At 43.2% G+C, this 21807-nt stretch overlaps 1 protein-coding gene across 2 annotated transcripts in view; it reads left to right on the plus strand.

Annotated features, from left to right (window-relative positions):
- CLCN1 (chloride voltage-gated channel 1) overlaps positions 1–21807 on the plus strand; it is a 148891-nt gene that overhangs the window by 67620 nt on the left and 59464 nt on the right. For both annotated transcript variants that reach the window (XM_040361671.1, XM_040361670.1), the window contains exons 5-8: positions 2001–2134; positions 11011–11088; positions 18041–18119; positions 19642–19767. In XM_040361671.1, the coding sequence (XP_040217605.1) occupies positions 2001–2134; positions 11011–11088; positions 18041–18119; positions 19642–19767 (417 nt within the window). The remainder of the gene's footprint in view (positions 1–2000; positions 2135–11010; positions 11089–18040; positions 18120–19641; positions 19768–21807) is intronic.

Here is a 21807-nt window from a genome sequence, read left to right on the forward strand (position 1 = left end):
TCTCACTTTTGTGCTTTATCTTCTCTTCTATTTCTGATTCTTATGCCGCGTACACACCATCACTTTATGTGATGAAAAAAAATGACGTTTTTAAAAACGTCACTTTAATTGTGTAGGGGAAAACGTTGTTTTATGTCTTGTAAAAAACTACCAAAAAAAATTGAAGCATGCTTCAATTTTATGTGTCGTTTTTCAAAAGTGCACTTTTTACTTCACAGAAATTGACCGTGTGTAGCAAAAAACGTTGTTTTCTAAGACGTTTTTTCATCCACGCATGCCCAGAAGCTACTTATGAAGCAAGCTTCAATGGTAAAACGTGGTGAGAACGTAACCTCACTTTGCAAGATCATTGTGAGAAAACGATGGTGTGTAGGCAACTTCGTCTTTGAAAATTGAAGTTTCAAAAACGTAATTTTTAACTTCACAGAAAGTGTCGTTTTTTTTCATCACATAAAGTGATGGTGTGTACGCGGCATTACATTCCCTCTCTCTCCCTATTCCTCTCTTCTCTATTCCATTTCTCATTCTCCCATTCCCCCTCTCCCACCATATCTCTCTTCTACTTCTCATTCCCCCATTCCCTCTCTCCCCCATATCTCTCTTCTACTTCTCATTCTCCCATTCCCTCTCTCTCCCTATTCCTTTCTTCTCTCTTCTATTTCTCATTCTCCCATTCCCTCTCTCCTTATCCCTATCTTCTCTATTCCATTCTCATTCTCCCATTCCCTCTCTCCTTATCCCTATCTTCTCTATTCCATTTCTCATTCTCCCATTCCCTCTCTCCCCCCATATCTATCTTCTACTTCTCATTCTCCCATTCCCTCTCTCTCCCTATTCCTTTCTTCTCTCTTCTATTTCTCATTCCCCCATTCCCCCCATATCTCTCTTCTATTTCTCATTCCCCCATTCCCTCTCTCCCCCCCATATCTCACGTCTACTTCTCATTCTCCCATTCCCTCTCTCTCCCTATTCCTTTCTTCTCTCTTCTATTTCTCCTTCTCCCATTCTCTCTCCCCCCCATATCTCTCTTCTACTTCTCATTCTCCCATTCCCTCTCTCCTTATCCCTATCTTCTCTATTCCATTTCTCATTCTCCCATTCCCTCCCTCTCCCCGTATCTTTCTTTTCTATTCATTTTCTCATTCCCTCCCCCCTCCCCCCATATCTCTCTTCTATTTCTCATTCTCACATTTCCTTTCTCCCCCCCATATCTCTCTTCTATTTCTCATTCCCTCTCTCCCCCATATCTCTATTCCATTTCTCATTCTCCCATTCCCTCTCTCCATATCTCTCTTATATTTCTCATTCTCCCATTACCCCCCCCCCATATCTCTCTTCTATTTCTCATTCTCCCAATCCCCCCCCCCCCCATATCTCTCTTATATTTCTCATTCTCCCATTCCCTCTCTCCTTATCCCTATCTTCTCTGTTCCACTTTTCATTCTCCCATCCTCCCCCCATATCTCTCTTCTATTTCTCATTCTCACATTCCCTCTCCCCCCATATCTCTCTCTTCTATTTCTCATTCCCGCTCTACCCCCATATCTCTCTTCTATTTCTCATTCTCCCATTCCCACTCTCCTTATCCCTATCTTCTCTATTCAATTTTTCATTCTCCCATCCTCCCCATATCTCTCTGCTATTTCTCATTCTCCCATTCCCTCTCCCCATATCTCTCTCCTATTTCTCATTCTCCCAACCCCCCCCCCATATCTCTCATTCTCCCATTACCCCACCCCCATATCTCTCTTCTATTTCTCATTCTCCCATCCCCCCCCCCCCCCATATCTCTCTTCTATTTCTCCTTCTCCCATTCCCTCTCTCCCCTATATCACTCTTCTATTTCTCATTCTCATATTCCATCTCTCCTTATCAATCTCTTCTCTATTCCATTTCTCATTCTCCCATTCCCTCTCTCTCTCTCTTACCTGGCAGATTTGCAGATGGTTATGTCGTCGACTGGGATTTAACAAACATCATGTTATTGTTTCATTTTTGAGGTTCTGGCATTCCGGAGCTGAAAGTCATTCTCAGAGGAGTCGTCCTGAAGGAGTATTTGACGCTCAAGGCGTTTGTAGCCAAAGTGATCGGACTGACGGCGTCTTTAGGGAGTGGGATGCCTCTGGGCAAAGAGGTGAGAACAGCGAGTGCGACACGTGCCAAACTGAGTTCTATAATTCAAACAATATACAAAAAAAACTTTGTCTACTGGGATGTCAGAAATATAACAATAACTAACAGAAAAAGGTTGCCTTAAAGCGGATCCCTCTGCCCCCCCTCTAATTCTTTCTTCGGCTTCTCCTCTTCTTCCCTTGAGCCCTCGCTGCCATCTTCTTTGGTGACATCATTGGGAAGTTGCCGTCTCTTCCGGGTTCCACCAGCAGCCACTAGGCTCTGCCGCTACTTCTTTCTCAATGAAAAACTAAGCCTTCTGGGATATGTGACATACATATCCCAGGAGGCAGAGCAGGCAAAGTGCACATCATTCACCTAGGCCAGTGGTAGCCAGATGTGGGCCTTTGCTTGCTTTTATCTGGCCCTTGGGGCACCATTTCATCCACTGACACCAACAATGGGACATAATTCCCCCCACTGACACCAATGAAGGGACACAATTCCTCCCAATGACATCAATGATGGAGCACTATTCCTCCCAATCACACCAATTCTGGGGCACTATTCTTCTCATTGACACAAACACTTGGGGCACGATTCCTCCCTGTGACACCAATGATGGGGCACAATTACTCTCACAATTACTCTCACTGAAACCAACGATGAGGCATTATTTTTTTCCCACTGACATCAGGACCCTTTCTACTTCCAATGGCTACAGTCTGGCCCCCCTAAAGTCTGAAGGACCGTAAACTGGCCCTTTGTTTAGAAAATTTGGAGACCCCTGACCTAGGCCTATAACATGCACATGGGGGGACAATTGTCAGAGCTTTAAAAATAAAATAATAAATCTTAATTAAGGGGGAAAAAGCCTGATTATTGCAGCGGAGGGGGAGGAGGGGAGGTGCAAGTTGTAATGGAGGGTGAAGATCCGCTTTAACTAGTGCCTGTGAATCTTTAGCCTTATCATGATACTCTTCCTATAAATTCCAAATTCACTTTCCTAAAAGTTTTTCAGAATTTGGAAAAGTCTTCCAACGCTTGTTCTACATGTCAGTTCTGACCTCATTTCCCATAATGCATCCAGCAATTGCCTCTTGTGCACATGTTCAGTGACAGTTAAAGCTTGGTTTTGCAAAAAAAAAAAGAAATGACGGGTGAGCTCAAATCGAATAATTACCCTCCAATTTAAAAAAAATACTTTGCTGGGAAAACCCTGCATTTCAGTTGCCAATAAATGTTTTTGTTATTTTTTTGATAGAAAGTTTGAAGCATATTAGGATCAATCTGTTAATTTCTATTAAAAATGAGGAGAGGACTTCTTCGCGGGTGGGTTGATTAGAGCTTGTAACACTCCTGTAACGGTCACCACCATTTACGATTTTCCACTCCATCGCCCCACGACAGCTTATCCGACAATCCAGCTGACAGGACCCATTTCATTTCCCAGAATAACGAGACAACACACAGCTCTGTTACTGGTTCCAAAATGAATGAATACTTTTAATGGTACACTCAGCTTGTTATATACAGTTTTAGAAACCAAGTGAACAATGATTCAACTCCACCCACAAGGCACTTCAATACACACTCTGTTAGACAATGGCATTCAGTTGAGTTAATTATTAGTCATCCCCCAGATGTCCCGACTCCGCAATAATCTATTCACTGCTACATAATGCACATTCCATTGTAGACGTAATTGACATGCTACCATTACACCTGAAAAGAGACGTCTAACCTTTAGACTGCTAACTCACAACACCTCTATCATCAATAGACTTTTCACACAAACCAGTGTAATTAGCATCCACAATGAAAGGTCTTTCAGAAGCCAGACCCAATTAACATTAAAGTTAGACATCTGACCTTTACAGACTTAGGGCCAGATCCACAGCCAGCCGCCGTAACTTAAATATTCCCATTTAAGTTACACCGCCGCAAAATTTCTACCTAAGTGCCCGATCCACAAAGCACTTACCTAGAAATTTTCGGCTGTGTAACTTAAATCCGGCCGGCGCAAGGCGTTCCTATTCAAATGGGGCGAGTCCCATTTAAATTAGGCGCGCTCCCGCGCCGGACAAACTGCGCATGCTCACGACGTCATTTTACATGCTTTGCACGGTTTTACGTTGCGCTGGGTTTTGAGAATCGCGACGGGCGTAAAAAAAATATACGAGTTGCGGCGGGAAAAAAAAATATTTGAAAAAAAAAAGACGGCGACGCGGGATAGAAGGGTCTACTTTTACAAGGCCTAAACAGTTTAGGCCTTGTAAAAGCAGCCCTAATTTTGCGTTTGCAAACTAATACTTACGGAGAAAAAACGAAGCGTAAAAGCTTCGTTGATCTCCGTAAGTGCTAATTTGCATACCCGAAGCGGCATTTCGACGAGAAATGCCCCCAGCGGCGGCCGAGGTACTGCATCCTAAGATCCGACAGTGTAAGTCCCTTACACATGTCGGATCTTCTGCCTATCTATTGGAAACTGATTCTGTGGATCAGTTCCAAAGATAGAAACAGGGATACGACGGCGTATCAGTAGATACGCCGTTGTATCCCTTTTGTGGCTCTGGCCCTTAATTAGTACAATAGACACAAAACAGTATTAGCATCACACAATGGACAATGGGATATCCTAGGAGCCCGACTCCATTAACACCTCAACAGTCTATTAAGGAACAATTTGTAATATTTCAAGATCTCCTGCAATACATGAATTATCAGTAATGTCCCATCTCATGTAATTTATGATATCATTTCTCAGTCATCCTATGCCCAAAAGGGACATAGGATGACCCTAGACCCAAGAGTCATTAGTGAAGCTGGCACAGGAGTACCCCACATCCTTCAAAAGTCTCTGGGTGTCACGGGCCATTCCGTTACAACTCCCTACAGTATGACTTTTAAATTAAATAAAAACCAGATTAAAAAATAAATAAAAAAAGAACAAAATAAAGTTCAAATGTGTTGTGAGATGCAAAATGAATCGATATAAAATATATTCAAAAAAGACACAGTAAGTAATCACAAGAAGGAAATTTTTGCACCAATTTAAATTCCAACGGAGCAGGGCTATAAAAAAAAAAAAAGAAATTCTTAAAAAAAAAAAGGATTTGATTGTTCATACCCTTTTTCTGTGTCTTGGAAGTCCAATTACATTCGGTGCCCTCATTCTTACTGAGATAAGCTGATTAAAACCACATTATAACCTTAAAGTGACTGATTGTAAACGTTAATTAAAAAATAAAATAAAAAAATAAACATGTTATACTTACCTGCTCTGTGTAATGGATTTACACAGAGCAGCCCCGATCATCCTCTCCTGGGATTGCTCGCTGGCTCTCCTGGCTCCTCCCCCTTGCCAAGTGCCTGTGCCCCCACAGCATGCCTCTTGGTATAAGGGCACTCGTGTGGGCTCGATCCCGAGCCATGCTGTGTGTGTCCATTGACAAGGCGTGGCTCGGCTCCCCCCACTACCTCCTTATAGGCTGTGATTGACATCTGCCTCTGTGTCCAGTGAGCAGAAAGTGAGAGATGCTGCTCAGTACTGGATCAAGATCAGGCTTGGAACGTATTTATGGGGGCTATAGGGGGGGAGAGGATCCTGTTCCATACCTCCCAACATTTTGAGATGGGAATGAGGGACACCTACTAGCAAACATATGTAGGCATAGGACACGCCCCCCTGCCACACCCCCTTAAAGGATAATTAACCAAAAAAAATATTGATTAAATCCACAAGAGATTTTTTTTTACCACTACTATTCTTTTATATTGGCTTTTACTTTTTGAAAGATAATAAGTGCATTTTATATACAACTATATAGATCAGACCACAATGAGGGACAAATGAGCAAGAAAGAGGGACAGAGGGACATTGCTACAAATTAGGGACAGTCCCTCGAAATCGGGGACAATTGGGAGCTATGCTGTTCAGAGAAGGTTTTTTTTTTTTGCCTTAATGCAGAGAATGCATTAAGGTAGAACTATAGGCAAATGTTTTATTTATTTTTATTTTGGATAGAGTAAGGGAGGGTTATAACCCCTGTCAGATTGTTTTCACCATCTGTGTCTCATTGCAGAGATTTCCCTCCACTTCCTGTCCATAGCCAAACAGGAAGTGAGAGGAAATCCCGCCAAATTAAGGAAATTCTTTGGGGACCCTAGGTGGCCAGAACTAGTGTCCCCATTGGAAGGCTTCCCCTCTATTACTTTCCTGGGGACAACACAATTTTCTTTTTAATCATAGGTGTGCACAGTGTGTGTGTATACAGTATATATATATATATATAAATTAGTTGTGCTCATAAATTTACATACCCTGGCAGAATTTATGATTTCTTGGCCATTTCTCAAAGAGTATGAATGATGAAACAAAAACTTTTCTTTCACTCATGGTTATTGTTTGGCTGAAGCCATTTATTATCAATCACAACAGAAACTACCCAAATTACCCTGATCATAAGTTCTTAATACTGTGTATTGCCCCCTTTAACATCAATGACAGCTTTGAAGTCTTTTGTGGTATTTGTGGATGAGGCTCTTTATCTTCTCAGATGGTAAAGCTGCCCATTCCTCTTGGCAAAATGCCTCCATTTCCTGTAAATTCTTGGGCTGTCTTGCATTAACGGCATGTTTGAGATCTCCCCAGAGTGGCTCAATGATAATGAGGTCAGGAGACTGAGATGGCCACTCCAGAACCTTCATTTTATTCTGCTGTAGTCAATGACAGGTCGACTTGGCCTTGTGTTTTGGATCATTGTCATGTTGGAATATCCAAGTACGTCCCATGTGCAGCTTCCTGTCTGATGAATGCAGATGTTCCTCCAGTATTTTTTGATAACATTCTACATTCATCTTGCCCTCAATTTTGACCAAATTTCCTGTGCCATTGTAGATCACACATCCTCAAAACATCAGCGATCCACCTCCGTGTTTCACAGTTCGGATGGTGTACCTTTCATCATAGGCGTGGTTGACTCCTCTCCAAATGAAGCGTTTATGGTTGTTGCCAAAAAGCAAAATTTTGGTCTCATCACTCCAAATGACTTTGTGCCAGAAGGTTTGAGGCTTGTCTCTGTGCTGTTTGGAGTATTGTAAGCGGGATACTTTGTGGCATTTGCATAGCAATGTCTTTCTTCTGGCGACTCGACCATGCAGCCCATCTTTCTTCATGTGCCTCCTTATTGTGCATCTTAAAAACAGCCACACCACATGTTTTCAGAGAGTCCTGTATTTCACCTGAAGTTGTTTGTTGGTTTTTCTTTGCACCCCAAACAATTTTCCTGGCAGTTATGGCTGAAATTTTAGTTGGTCTACCTGACCGTGGTTTGGTTTCAACAGAACCCCTCATTTTCCTCTTCTTGATCAGAGTTTGAACACTGCTGATTGGCTATCTCAATTCCTTGGATATCTTTTTATATCCCTTTCCTGTTTTATACAGTTCAACTACCTTTTCCTGCAGATCCTTTGACAATTCTTTTGCTTTCCCCATGACTCAGAATCCAGAAACATCAGTGCAGCACTGGATGAAAGATGCAAGGGTCTGTCAGGAGTCCAGAAACTCATTGACCTTTTATATACACACACACTAATTACAAGAAAACAGGTGAGGATGGTTTCCTTTAATAGCCATTCAAACCCCTTTGTGCCAACTTGTGTGCATGTTATCAGGCCAAAATCAACAGGGTATGTACACTTTTGATCAGGGTCATTAGGGTAGCTTCTGTTTCCACTATAATTTAAAAAGAGTAAACACATTGATTGATTATAAATGGCTTCAGCCAAACACTAACCATGAGTGAAAGAAAAGTTTTTGTGTTATCATTCATATTCTCTGAAAAATGGCCAAGAAATCATAAAATCTGCCAGGGTATGTAAACTTATGAGCACAACTGTGTGTAGTGTGTATGTGTGTGTATGTATATATATATATATATATATATATATATTAGTCTCTCTATCATTAGGGTAGTGGACGATGTCTGTAGGGCAGAGATTGGTGAAAGTAGTTTATTTATATTTTTTTATTTTTACTTTTTACAATTAACACTCCATGCACACTGAAGCTGATAAACTGCAGTTTATTGGCGTTTTGGCTTTTTTTTTAAAGCCCATAAACTGAACTCTATGTTAGCCTATGTGCCCATGCACACCTGGGTGTTTTTTAGTGTTAATGAGCTTTGGACTTTATTGGCTTTTTTCTGAACGCCCGAAATTTGCGTTCAAAGTGCTGTTTTTTGGCGGGAAAAAACGCTGAAAAATGCGAAACGCTGAAAAACGCTTAAACTCTCAAACGCCGGTGCCAGCGTTTTTTAATCCATTGAAAAAAAAGCTACACTGAAAAACGCTGATTAAAGCTATTGCAAAAACGCTAAAAAACGCTATACATACATATATATATATATTTTAATGTATTAACTCAAATTTATACGCAGTACATATATACTTATATTATGTGCACTGTCTGCATTCAGTTATCAGAATACATTATTTGTCACCACAGTGGCCCTTTAAATCACAGTGATTGCCCAACTAATTGAGAGTAATATAATATTAGGCATTATGAGAAATCAGCACAAAAAGCAACTGCATGCACCAAACACAAAAACACAGCAGGGCCCTTGATTTACATTTCACAGTAATTACAGCTAAAAATAATGCGCTGCTGAAAAGATTAGTCACTTGATAAGCGCTCGTGTTTTTAATAGCTGTTCCGAGGAGTCCGGGGAGGAATTCCCCATCAGTGAAATTGTATTCTGTAAACTTGTAACGGCTGCTAGCTGTGGTTTTCTTACCACGAGGGAGTCTCTGCTGCCATGTGGTCTTCCATGGCCACACACACATAGCAATTTGGCATCCTATTATTTTTATTTTTTTTCTAAGAAATTTAGATTTACTTTAGAACATTATGTTTTGCTGGTGACACATCCTAAAATGTATTTAAAGCCAAATGTTTAAAACATTTTTTGGCATAGTAGAGCAGGATTGGCTCCTCGGCCGGGTTTAGTATTAAGTTTATTAGCATTTAGATGTTATATTCAGCCTGATTCATGTTCCAAATGAAGTAGGCTAATACTTTGGGGATCTTATTCTAGATCAGTGGTCTCCAATATGCGGCCCTGGGGCTGAATGTGGCCCTTTGTTTGCCTTTATCCGGCCCTTAAAAGATCGCTAAAGTTTTTTTTTTTTTTTTTAAATAACAAACATGTTGTACTTACCTCCACTGTGCAGCTCAGTTTGCACAGAGTGTCCCCGAACCTGGTCTTCTGGTGTCCCTTGGTGGGTGTCTCGGCTCCCCCCTGCAAGGACTTAACACCTTCACACGAGCAAGCTCGCATGGTGTTGAGTTCTTGCGGGGGCGCTCCCGTGATCCAGAACACCTTTGGGATGAATTAAAGCGGAGCCTGCAAGCCAGGCCTTCTCGTATAACATCAGTGCCTGACCTCACAAATGCACTTCTGGAAGAATGGTCAAACATTTCCATAGACACACTCCTAAACCTTGTGGACAGCCTTCCCAGAAGAGTTGAAGCTGTTATAGCTGCAATGGGTGGGCCAACTCAATATTGAACCCTACGGACAGGCCTGATTCACACCTATGGATTTTTAGTGCTTTTTGCATTTTGCAGATTTGCTCTACAGAACGTGTTCCATAGGAAACCATGTTAAATGGTCTTTAGTACAAAATGCAAAAAGCACTAAAAATGCATAGGTGTGAATCCAGCCTTATGCCTCGTACATTAGCAATAAAGTGCAGCGCAAAAACATATAAATTAAACAATAGTGATCAAATGTACAAAAATATATAACTCTGATAAGAACACAAGAAGTCCATAAAGTGCATCAGTGAAAAAGGTCCAAAAGGTGCTCCAAATAATATAGTGACTTAATGTGATAAATCTCATAAATCTGTGATCAGCAGGAAAGGTTCCTCCACCAATAATTACAGATGGCCCCTCACCTCAGCCATTCGACCATGGCTAGGTCACAAAACTTTTGAAAAACCTCCAAGGTAAGTATAAGGACACTCCCAGACTTTTAAAAGGTAACCAGCAGGCAGCAGACGGCTCAGCACTTCAATACTTTAGATTCAGGTATGGGAAGTAGTGGCGTGATCTTGCAGGTAAGTACAGTATTTGGATAGTACATAGTAAATTCACAGTTCTGTGCACCAGCTGTCTCCTTCGTTTGACATGTGCTTGGTCGTACACACGACCAAGTTTGGAAAACTGCCATGACAGCTTTTGACCAGGAAAACTGGCGGTGTGTATGCTCCATGGCAGTTTTCCCATCAGGAAAACCGCCGGGAATCGCGGCAGGAAAAATGAGAACATGTTCTCTTTTTTCCTGCCACGATTCCCGGCGGTCTTTTTCTCGGCAGTCTCCCTATGGGGAACACTGCATGGAGCATACACATGGCCGGGATTCCCGGCCAAAGCTCTCACCGCAGTTTTCCCGAAGGGAAAACCTCTGGTGTGTACACGGGGAAAGTGACCGAGCAGGTTCTCGGTTTTCCCCCCGGGATTCCCGGCGGACTTTTTTCCGCTGGGAATCCTGATCGTGTGTACGGGGCATTAGACTGGCCAGTAAAGTTCATGTGCATGTAAAGGCAGGTGTCCCAATTTGTTTGACAATAGAGTAATATATAGACAATAAAATAATATAATATAATATCTGTGCCCTTATCAGGTCCTTACTTATGTTTGTGGAATGTGTTACATTTTATAGCCGTCCTGACAAATTTGGACTAAATATACTGAACTTACATCATAGCCCCCCCCAATATAGTTTATAGTTCACGTAATAAAGATTATTTGTGTGAAATAACTCGAATACTGTATATTTCTATCACTTGTATATCATACAACTCCTAATAATACGTTTCGTGTTGCAGGGACCGTTCGTGCACATCGCCAGTATCTGTGCCGTTGTACTTAGCAAGTTCATGTCCGTCTTCTGTGGCGTGTATGAGGTAAGTAGCTGAAGTTGATGGAATTGTATTTTAGGTAGACATGTCTCTGTCTTCCTGTGATTTGCTTATTGCCTTGTTGGCTGCCAATAGAGGTTGCCTTTGCTGCCTGGGTACGGCACCGACTGCCTGTGTTGGTGATTTACCTGAATGGCCTATGTTTGTTCCCCCTAATTGTGTGTTGGGGGATTGCTATGAAATAAACTATGTACTAATCTCATGACCATGCCGATCTTTTGAAGCTCATTATTTTTGTTTTTATTTCATAGCTCTATCAAAAAATGTTCAGGTTTTTGTTGCTATCGCGAAAAAGAAAACGTAGAACTTCTGTATATAAGAGATGTTAAAAAAATAACAAAAAGGTTAATTTATCAATATAAAATTGCCACATTTTTTCAATGGATAATTTTATTCTCAACTAAGAAATCAGTTTGGGGTTTACAATGGTAGATTGAATTTCCCATTAGTTTCTTGAAAAAGTTGGGGGGTTCTGTAAAAAGATTAAGGGGCAAGTCACACTACTTTTTGGTGTCTGCCCATGACTGCAAGGAGGGAGGCTGGAATGTAAAAGGAAAAGAAGGGCGCACTGACCTAGTGCATTACCAATGGCTAGGTTTAATTAAAATTTTATAAAAAAAAAAACAAGTAAAAAACAAGCATAAACATCACTCCATCAAAGGGATCGATGCCTCCGTAGTATTACTTTTGGCTCTGAGGAAGAGGGTTCGCCCTCGCAACGTGTAAGCTGTAGCTGTAATCTATGTCATCTGGACTCTCCAGCTGTTTGGTTCCAGTAGGAGACCTTTCGGAAGCATCTATCCCTTTGATGGAGTGATGTTTATGCTTGTTTTTTACTTGGTTTGTGAGTATTCATGACTTTTTATACAATTTTAATCAAAGCTAGCCATTGGTAATGCACTAGGTCGGTGCGCCCTTCTTTTCCTTTTACATTTTAGTCTCAATAATACCAAATATTCTGAGGAGGGCAGCAAGATCCCTGGTCATTCCCTATTCCAACGGAAGACTCTGGTTGTTCACTAAGTGATCAAGCTCCAGAGCGCAGGAGACTGTGTGTGTTTAAGGAGGGAGGCTGGTGCCAGGATTTCAGGGGTGGGGTAGAGGTGCTACCATTTGGGATCCGCCAGGTTTTTTGAGCATGTTGAAGCCATAACTGAAACAAGGGAGGCTGGAACTAGTACATCAAGGGTGGGGTTAGAGATGCCCTTTTGGATCCCACAGTTTTCTGAGAATTTTGAAGCCATGACTGGAAGGAATGCGGCTGGAACTGGGACATCAAGGGTGGGGGGTATCCTTTGGGATGCCACAGTGTTCAGAGAATGTTAAAGTCATGACTCGAAGGAAGCCGGTTGAAACTGGAATGCCAAAGATGGGGTACCCTTTGGGATCCCACAGTTTTCTGAGAATTTTGAAGCCAAAGAGGACTGCTGGAACCAGGATGTCAAAGGTGGGGTGGGGGGGTACCCTTTGGGATCCTCCAGTTTTCTGAGAATGTTAAGGCCACCACTGGAAGGAGGATGGCTGGAACCAGAATATCAAAGGTGGGGTGTGGAGTACCCTTTGGGATTCTCTAGTTTTCTAAGAATGTTAAGGCCATGACTGGATGGAGGATGACTGGAACTAGGATGTCAAAGGTGGGGTGGGGAGTACCCTTTGGGGACCCACAGTTTTCTGAGAATTTTGAAGCCAAGGAGGACTGCTGGAACCAGGATGTCAAAGGTGGGGTGGGGAGTACCCTTTGGGATCCTCCAGTTTTCTGAAAATTTTAAGACCAATGACTGGATAGAGGATGACTGGAACTAGGATGTCAAAGTTGGGGTGTGGAGTACCCTTTGGGATCCCCCAGTTTTTTAAGAATGTTATGGCCATGACTGGAAGGAGGGCATCTTGAACCTGATCATCAAGGTTATGGGGGGGGGGGGTACTCTTTGGGTTCCCACAGTTTTCATGGGAATGTTAAAGCCATGACTGGACAAAGGGTTGGCCTCTCAGTCCCTGCCATTCTTTGGAATTATACAAAAAAGGACCATGTATAGGGGTTGGGCAACATAAAATAGTACTTTGGATTTTTAATAGGCCTTTTTACTATCATCGGAATTTACAACAAGAAAAGTTTGATGTGAGGTTTTGGTCCCGAAAGCAAAATTTTGAAAGCTGGTTCTCAACTTTTTCGACGGGAAAAATCCAACACATTCTCAGAATCATTGAACTTCATTTTTCTCGGCTCGTCGTAGTGTTGTACGTTCTTGACGTTCGGAATTTCCGACAACATTTGTGTGACCGTGTGTATGCAACACAAGTTTGGGCCAACATTCCGTCAGAAAAAATCCACAGTTTTCTTGTCGGAAATTCAGATCGTGTCTACACGGCATTAAAGTACTATGTCTGAGCTTTAAAGTGTTCTTAGAGTCCCAACCACATAGTAGATTTTAAAATGTACCACTCACCAACCAATCACAAGTATGAAGCAGTGAAGACAGTTATATACATGAAAACTGGTCTAAGATTGGCTAAATTAGTGGTGTTTTTGGAAAAGGAGAATAGCAGTGGTCATCAACCCTGTCCTCAGGGCCCACTAACAGGCCAGGTAACTTACCGTATATACTCGAGTATAAGCCAAGTTTTTCAGCACATTTTTTTTGTGCTGAAAATGCCCCCCTCGGCTTATACTTGAGTCACCTTTTTGCGCCTAATCTGCCGGACTTTGGGGACCCGTTACCGGCTTTGCACACATATAGCCCCACTCTTCCTCTACAAGTGGGCAACGTTTGTTATCCAGGGGACCTACGGCCGAGGAGCACCGATTTTTCAAAGTCGGGCACCCCTTCTATAGACTCCCATGTTAAACGGTAATTTCTCTGGTAAATGTGGGGACCTGGTATCGGCCGGCCTTAGGTCCCCTGGACCAAAAACATGGCACACATGTAGCCCCAATTCTCCTTTACAAGTGTGCAAAGGTTGCTGTCTGGGGGACCTACAGCCGGGGAGCACTGATTTTTCAAAGCCAGTCACCCCTTCTATATACACCCATGTTAAATGAGTTCTCTAAGCTAAAACTTTTAACCCCCGCTGTGCCCGGGCTGTAAAACTATACAAAATAAACTTTCACTTACCTGCCTACGATCCCCCGTTGTTCCGTTATCGCCACCCGTGCTCTGGTTCCTGTCAGCTTCCTCTTCCTGCGGGTCGGTGACTCACCGTGCGCTCAGCCTATCAGCGCCCGCAGCAATGTCCCGCCGCGGCCGCTGATAGGCTGAGCGCACGGTGAGTCACCGACCCGCAGGAAGAGGAAGCTGACAGGAACCGGAGCACGGGCGGCGATAACGGAACAACGGGGGATCGTAGGCAGGTAAGTGAAAGTTTATTTTGTATAGTTTTACAGCCCGGGCACAGCGGGGGTTAAAAGTTTTAGCTTAGAGAACTCCTTTAAATCTGTCTAGTCATGGACACAGTGAGGCATGGGCACAGTGGGGCATGGGCACAGTGAGGCATGGGCACAGTGAGGCATGGGCACAGTGAGGCATGGGCACAGTTGAGGCATGCACATGGACACAGTGAGGCAAAGTGAGGCACAGAGAGGCATGCAGATGGACACCCCAGGCTTATACTCGAGTCAATACATTTTCCCAGTTTTTTTGTGGTAAAATTAGGTGCCTTGGCTTATATTCGGGTCGGCTTATACTCGAGTAAATACATGACAGGTGATATAATTTCCTGCTCAGTGATTGCAGTATTCTAGTCTGCATCTCCCCAAGGTAATACGTAAAACCTGGCCTGTTAGTGGGACCTAAGGACAGGGTTGATGACCACTGGAGTACAGGTTTCCTTTAAGACACATTTTGGATGAAAAAGTGTTGGTGGAGCTCTGGACAGTTGGGCCTAGATAGGTGTTGGGACATCAACAATATGAATGGTAAGGCGAAGAGTTCTACAAATGTAGTAGAAATTTCAATTAATTTTTATTGGTCATAAAAGTATTACCATCTGTCCAGTTATCCAACACATTTGGGGTCTTCAATGATCCCTCTTCATCAGGGCATACAAAGAGATGGAGAAGTAAAAAAGAAAAACTGGACTAAAGCTGGTTTTCTTGAAAAGGAATTCAGTTCAAGCGTATAGACTTGTTCAGGTCGCCGGTCTTACTATGTGCAAATATATCTGCTAACTTCCACATTGGGAAATGCATCCGTTGTAACCTGTTTGTATATATAATAACAACAACACAGTTTTGTGAAGACCCCCTGATATGTACATTCCTTTGATGTCATGCTGCTTGCATTCATATCTGTAAATATATAACACCCTTACTCAGGACCCCTATCGGAGCCTGGATCTTTTGGCCGCTGGCTGTGCTGTGGGGGTTGGATGCTGCTTTGGTGCACCTCTTGGAGGCAAGTGCTGCTTATGAGTTTTAACTCTACTGGGCCTGCATCTCTTATGGCTGCTACTCATCTCTTACCTTATCTCTGTCCATGTTCTTCCATCTGTCTAATGCAGCTACATGAGATATGTGGTGTTAAGATTGATCTACACTAGTCATAGCCTATCAGACTTAAAGGCAGAGGCGGCTCTAGGCTTTGTGAGGCCTTAGGCAAAACTTAGACATGAGGCCCCTCATAAAAGCAAGTAAAATTGCTGCAGAAAATTCACGGATCTAGCACACAGGCGAACAGCACCACTTCTAGGGAACCCTCCTCACCCATCAGACATATTCAGCCAATGCAAGAGGGGGGAGAGAGAGGGGGAGGTGAGAAAGAGAGAGGGGTAATAGAGAGATCCGATGACACCGACATTAGTATTGATCACAGGCATATTAGGCGGCCGCGGGCCCCCCTGTGAGTGAGAGGCCTTAGGCGACCTCCTAATTTGCCTAATTAAAGAGCCGCCTCTGCTTAAAGGTAGGTGTTACCCTTCCTATTTGAATAAGTCAGCTTAGAAAACTGAAACAAAGGCTGAAAGTATTTAGGAAGACTAATTTAAAGGGCAACTCTTGCCAAAACCTTATTTTTTTTTATTGGTGGAGTGGGGAAGGGTTAGAACCCATGTTCATTTCTAGTTTGTTCTAGTGACAAATGTCCAAGAAAGGATTTTCCTCATTTTCATTTGAGTCTATGGGACATAAAACAAAGGAAAATCTTCCTAATGGGACACAGATGGCAAAAAAACCCCACAAGAATGGCCCTAAACTTTCACTAATCTATTCAAAACAAAAAAAAGTTTAGCTAAAGATATAAACTCACCCGCTACATTATTAGGTACACCTGTTAAATTGCTTGGTAACACAAATTGCTAATCAGCCAATCACATGGCAGCAACTCAATGCATTTAGGCATCTAGATGTGGTTTAAGACTACTTGCTAAAGCTCAAACTGAGCATCAGAATAGGAAAGAAAAGAGATTTAAAGGGGTTGTAAAGTTATTATTTTTTTTTTTAAATAACAAACATTATATTTACCTCCACTGTGCAGCTTGTTTTGCACAGAGTGGCCCCGATTCTGGTCTTCTGGGGTCCCTCGGCCACTATATCGGGTCCCCTCCGCAAGGACTCAACACCTTAATGCGAGCGAGCTTGTATGGTGTTGAGTTCCTGCGAGTGCGCTCCCGTGATACAGCCAGCGGCTTTTGCCGCTCACTGTATAACTCGGCCCCTCCCCCGGCGCGCCGCGCCATTGGATGTGATTGACAGCAACGCGAGCCTATGGCTGCGCTGCTTTCAATCCATCCAGTGTAGTCAATCAACGGCCAGGCTGAGCGGCGAAGAGGATGTCTGGGGTGAGCGCGGGACTTTCGAGGGCTCAGGTAAGTATAACGGGGGCTCGAGTGGGGCCGGTATTGTCGGATGTTTTTTCACCTTAATGCATAGGATGAGACTCTGGCAACCCCCCCAATTCGTGGCACACCCCGCTTCTCAATTCACGGCCCCCCGCTTCTCAATCTTCTCAATTAGTGGCAGCCCCCCCGCTTCTCAATTTGAGGCACCCCCCCCCCCCCGTTCTCTGCTCAGGCCCACCATGCCTGAAACTGTGTAAGGGGCCCCATAATTCCTGATGGTGGCCCTGTTCACGGCCAACGTCCTTCGGACCAAAATCCACGGAAGAGTCAGATGGAAGTCTGATTGTGTGTACGAGGCTTTCGACTATGACCAAGGATCGTGGTTGGTGATGTTCTAAATAATATGATGGGGGGTTTTAATTGTAATGGGGAAAATGAGGTCAGGGAAGTGGCTACTCTATCATGCAAGGGGTTAGTGATTCTCAGTATTGGCCAAATAGAATTGCAAATCCTTTGTCAATTTAAAAAAATCTCACACGTGTACTTCAGACATGAATTTAGCTGTTTGCTAATAATTCTGCTTCAATTCATTAAAAACGTTCTCATGTAGCTCAATTCACAGATGTCTCTTTAACTGTAACCTAGAGGCATGCTACATTGTCATCTTAATCGAAGGTCTGCTTATCATCTCATTGTACTCCACTATGTGTGTTTGCTTTCTTGTTTTCCATCATTTTCTTGTTTAATTTCTTGGAGTTGGAAGGATCCTTGGTCTCGTTTATTTGGAGAAGTAATCTTTTCCAGCTTTGAGGAGTCAAACAGCTGCATGCAGATTGGGGTATTCTGAGAATCGGGTTGGGTTGAAGTCTTTAACTCACAAGCTGATTTTTTTTTCTCCTTCTTTGTTTTAACTGTCTGTTGTGTTTTTATTGTTTTGTGTTAATGACTTGTGACTTTGTATGTGTGTCATTTCTAACTTGTGATACGCCCCCTCCAAACGTCATTGTCTTGTTTCCTGTTTCATACATGTGGTCTCTCCAATCTACCCCCACCCCTTGTTTGGCTTGTTACCCACTTCTCCTTCTGTGCTTTTGTGGTCCCTCTTATCTTGATTGTCTTATTTTCTACTGTCCATGTCCTGTGGTCGCCCATGGCCTATCAGTAGCAGGCGTACTATTACACTGACGTTCTTACGGTGGGATGTGCAGTTGGTGTTGGCTGTTGCTTTGGGACCCCCTTAGGAGGCAAGTTGGATATGATCCTGTGAAAGAGAGTGAACTGTTTTGTGATGCATGCAATTACACCAGCAAGACACAAAATACCAACAGAATCTTAAAGGACCCCTCCACTGAAAAGCAATATTTTAGTTAGAGAGAGGTGCCCAGTGGGCTTATGCCACGTACACAGGGTCGGAACTTCTGACAAGAAAAATTTGATGTGAGCTTTTGGTCGGACTTCGTCTGACTTTTTCTGTCGGAATTTCCGACAACAAAAATTTGAGAGCTGGTTTTCAATTTTTCCGACAAGAAAAGTTCTTTTCGACAAGAAAATTCCGACTGTATGCAATTCTGACTCACAAAAAAACATGCATGCTCTGAATCAATTCCTCTCATGCTCGGAATCATTGAACTTCATTTTTCTCGGCTCGTTGTAGTGTTGTACGTCACTGCGTTCTTGATGGTCGGAATTTCCGACAACATTTGTGTGACCGTGTGTATGCAATACAAGTTTGAGCCAACATTCCGTCGGAAAAAAATCCACGGTTTTCTTGTCGGATTTTCCGATCGTGTGTACGCGGCATTAGCCCTGGAGTTCTTGAATGTCTTGGATATTCCCAACAGAGATATCTCCTTGCCATAATTCCAAACTCTGTTGCTGCCCACCTGAGTTTTGGATGTTCCTGCCCACTTTGTGTGATTCAGCTCTTCCTTTTATATTCTCCATAATTAAAATAAATTACAAAATCCAGCAGGGATGGTCGGGCCCCTTATAATAGGCAGAACAAGTATACAAACCCAGGAACTAAGCACAGATCTCAAGAATGCCCAAGAGATAGAAGAAACCATCAGATAATTTAACTGTCCAGAAGCTGAAATCCTGTATCTTTCTAGGGTTCCTTTAAGTCCCTTTTAAGGACCTTTCTAGGGTCCTTTTAAGTGTCCCTTTAAGTAACTGTAGTTTAGCTTATGGTGGTGCGGGACATTGGCTAGTGCAGATATGCACAAAGAATAAAATGTAGAAAGTAAGCAATTTTGCATGTACAAAGGCAAAAAACAAACAAAAAGAACATTAAATTACACAAATTACAGACACACACACACACAAAATCACCATGCCATAAACAAAGTTTCCATTTTAGCAAAACTTCGCCAACAGCAGAGTCCATTTAGCTGAAACCACTCTGCTTCTCGATGGTAATTATTTATACTGTGTAGAGAAAAAGAAGTCCCAGTGAGTCATGGAAGATTATTTTAATTTTTTTTGTCCTGGCCCAGATGTTCTCAGCAGGGTGGCTACACACGGAATTTAAGAATCAAAAACCTATTCCATGCAGTTTATGATAAGTACTGCAATTTTTCTAAAAAGTGGAGTCTTATTTTATAGATTCAGTTAAATGTTGGTGGAATTCATTAGGAATCTAGGGCATCAGATGTATCAACTGTGCTGCATGAGTGAAGAATGGAGAGCATGGCGTACTTTGTGTCAACCACTCTTTTGTCATGTAGCCATGTGTAACGTTGTGTCCTGGTGTGTGTTATTGCCTAGGTGTCTTGTTCAGCATTGAGGTCACCTCCTCCTACTTTGCGATAAGGAACTACTGGCGTGGATTCTTCGCGGCGACCTTCAGTGCCTTTATTTTTCGCGTTCTGGCTGTATGGAACAAAGATGCGGGTAGGTTTCAGTATACATTGTTGCAGCAGAGATTTTAGAAAGTAATGCATAAATATACACTATGGGATAGATTCAGAGTGAATCGCCTATCTTTAGGCGGGCGTAGCGTATCTCAGATACACTACGCCGCCGTAAGTTTGAGCAGCAAGCTGTGTATTCACATAGAACTTGCGCTGAAACTTACAGCGGCGCAGTGTAACTGGGCTGGCGTAAGCCCGCCTAATTCAAAATAGGCTAGTTGGGGGCGTGTACTATGTAAAATAGTAGTGCCCCACGTTTTTGAGGTTTTTAACGAACGGCGCATGCGCCGTCCGTGGACGTATCCCAGTGCGCATGCTCCAAATGACGTTGCTTTCGACGTGAACGTAAATTACGTCCAGCCCTATTTGCGAACGACTTACGCAAACGACGTAAAAAATTCAAAATTCGAAGCGGGAACGACGTCCATACTTAACATTGCGTACGCCTCATAGAAGCAGGAGCAACGTTACCCTGGAAAAGCCTTACGCAAACGACGTAAAAAATTCCGCCGGGCGCACGTACGTTTGTGAATCGGCGTATCTAGGTCATTTGCATATTCTACGCCGAAAACGACGGAAGCGCCACCTATCGGCCAGCGTAAATATGCACCCTAAGATACGACGGCGTAAGAGACTTACGCCAGTCGGATCTTAGCCTAATTTTGGCGTATCTTTCTTTCTGAATACAGAAAGAAGATACGCCGGCGCAGCTTTGAATTTACACGGCGTATCTATAGATACGCCGGCGTAAATTCTTGCTAAATCCGGCCCTATATTGCCATTACACGCACATGAACTTTAATGGCCTCCCAGTCTTAGTCCGTAGGGTTTAATATTGGGTTGGCCCACCCTTTGCAGCTATAAAAGCTTCAACTCTTCTGGGAAGGCTGTCCACAAGGTTTAGGCGTCTGTCCCATTATTATTATTTTTTTCCTAAGGTGAGATGACCTTCAAACAAAACTTTTCAGTTTTGGCATTATGAGTTTATTCAATTATTATTATTTAATATTTTTATTATTCTATAGGGTTTCTATAGTGCCAATAGTGTATGCAGCATTTTACTGTTGCACCCTCTAGCTAGTGTGCTAGGTGTATATAGTTTAGTTGTCAGTGTAGGTAAATTGGCTTGGCTGAGAGCCAGGCCTGAGTTGAATCTGGATCAGGGTTGAGTAACTAGCCTCGTACACACGATCAGTTTTCCCGACGGGAAAACCGTGAGGAGAGCTTTTGGCCGGGAATCCCGGCCGTGTGTATGCTCCTCGCAGTTTTACCGACGGGAAAACTGCCCAAAATCCGCCGGACAGTTCTCTTTTTTCCTGCCGGGAAATCCAGCAGACTTTTGTCCGGCGGTTTTTGGCAGTTTTCCTATGGGAAAAACTGCGATGGAGCATACACATGGCCGGGATTCCCGGCCAAGGCTCCATCGCAGTTTTCCTGTTGGGAAAACCGGCCGTGTGTAGGGGAAAGTCTGAACTGAGCAGGTTCTCGGCTTTCCCCGAGGTAAAAAGTCCACCAGGAAACCTGATCGTGTGAACAAGGCTTCAGAGAGGCTGGATGACTTAGCAAGCAGCATCTCTGGTACCTCCCCCTGTTTTCTGTAACCTTGGAGAAGATTCTAGATGTAGTGGGTGGGTGCTAGGAGGAGCTGCTTGGCATATATATGAGGGCCCCAGTCAATCCCCATCAAATGGGCTGTCAGGGGGTAGGCCACTTCATAAATAGGCATGAGTCATGCCAGCAGGGGCAGGTGGGTGGGCTGGTGAGTGTTCAGTCTGGGAGGACTGTGGAGAAGTTTGCCTGGTGGGCTAGTGAAAGGAGCAACTGCAGCCAAGTGAATTGGCAGTGCCAGAAGAGGTGGTGCTGGTATCAGTAGGCACAGTGATGAATGCTGGACACCGAACTTTGCTACACAACCAAGGGGCCTCAGGTTCCTTCCTATAACAGGCTTTTGCTTTAAATCTGACTGAGTGGTGTGTCTGAGTAACTATCAGTGTTCCAGTGGAGTTCTGCAAGCAAGCGA

This window comes from Rana temporaria, chromosome 8 (genome assembly GCF_905171775.1).
Source record: "Rana temporaria chromosome 8, aRanTem1.1, whole genome shotgun sequence".
In the NCBI taxonomy this organism is placed as follows: domain Eukaryota; kingdom Metazoa; phylum Chordata; class Amphibia; order Anura; family Ranidae; genus Rana; species Rana temporaria.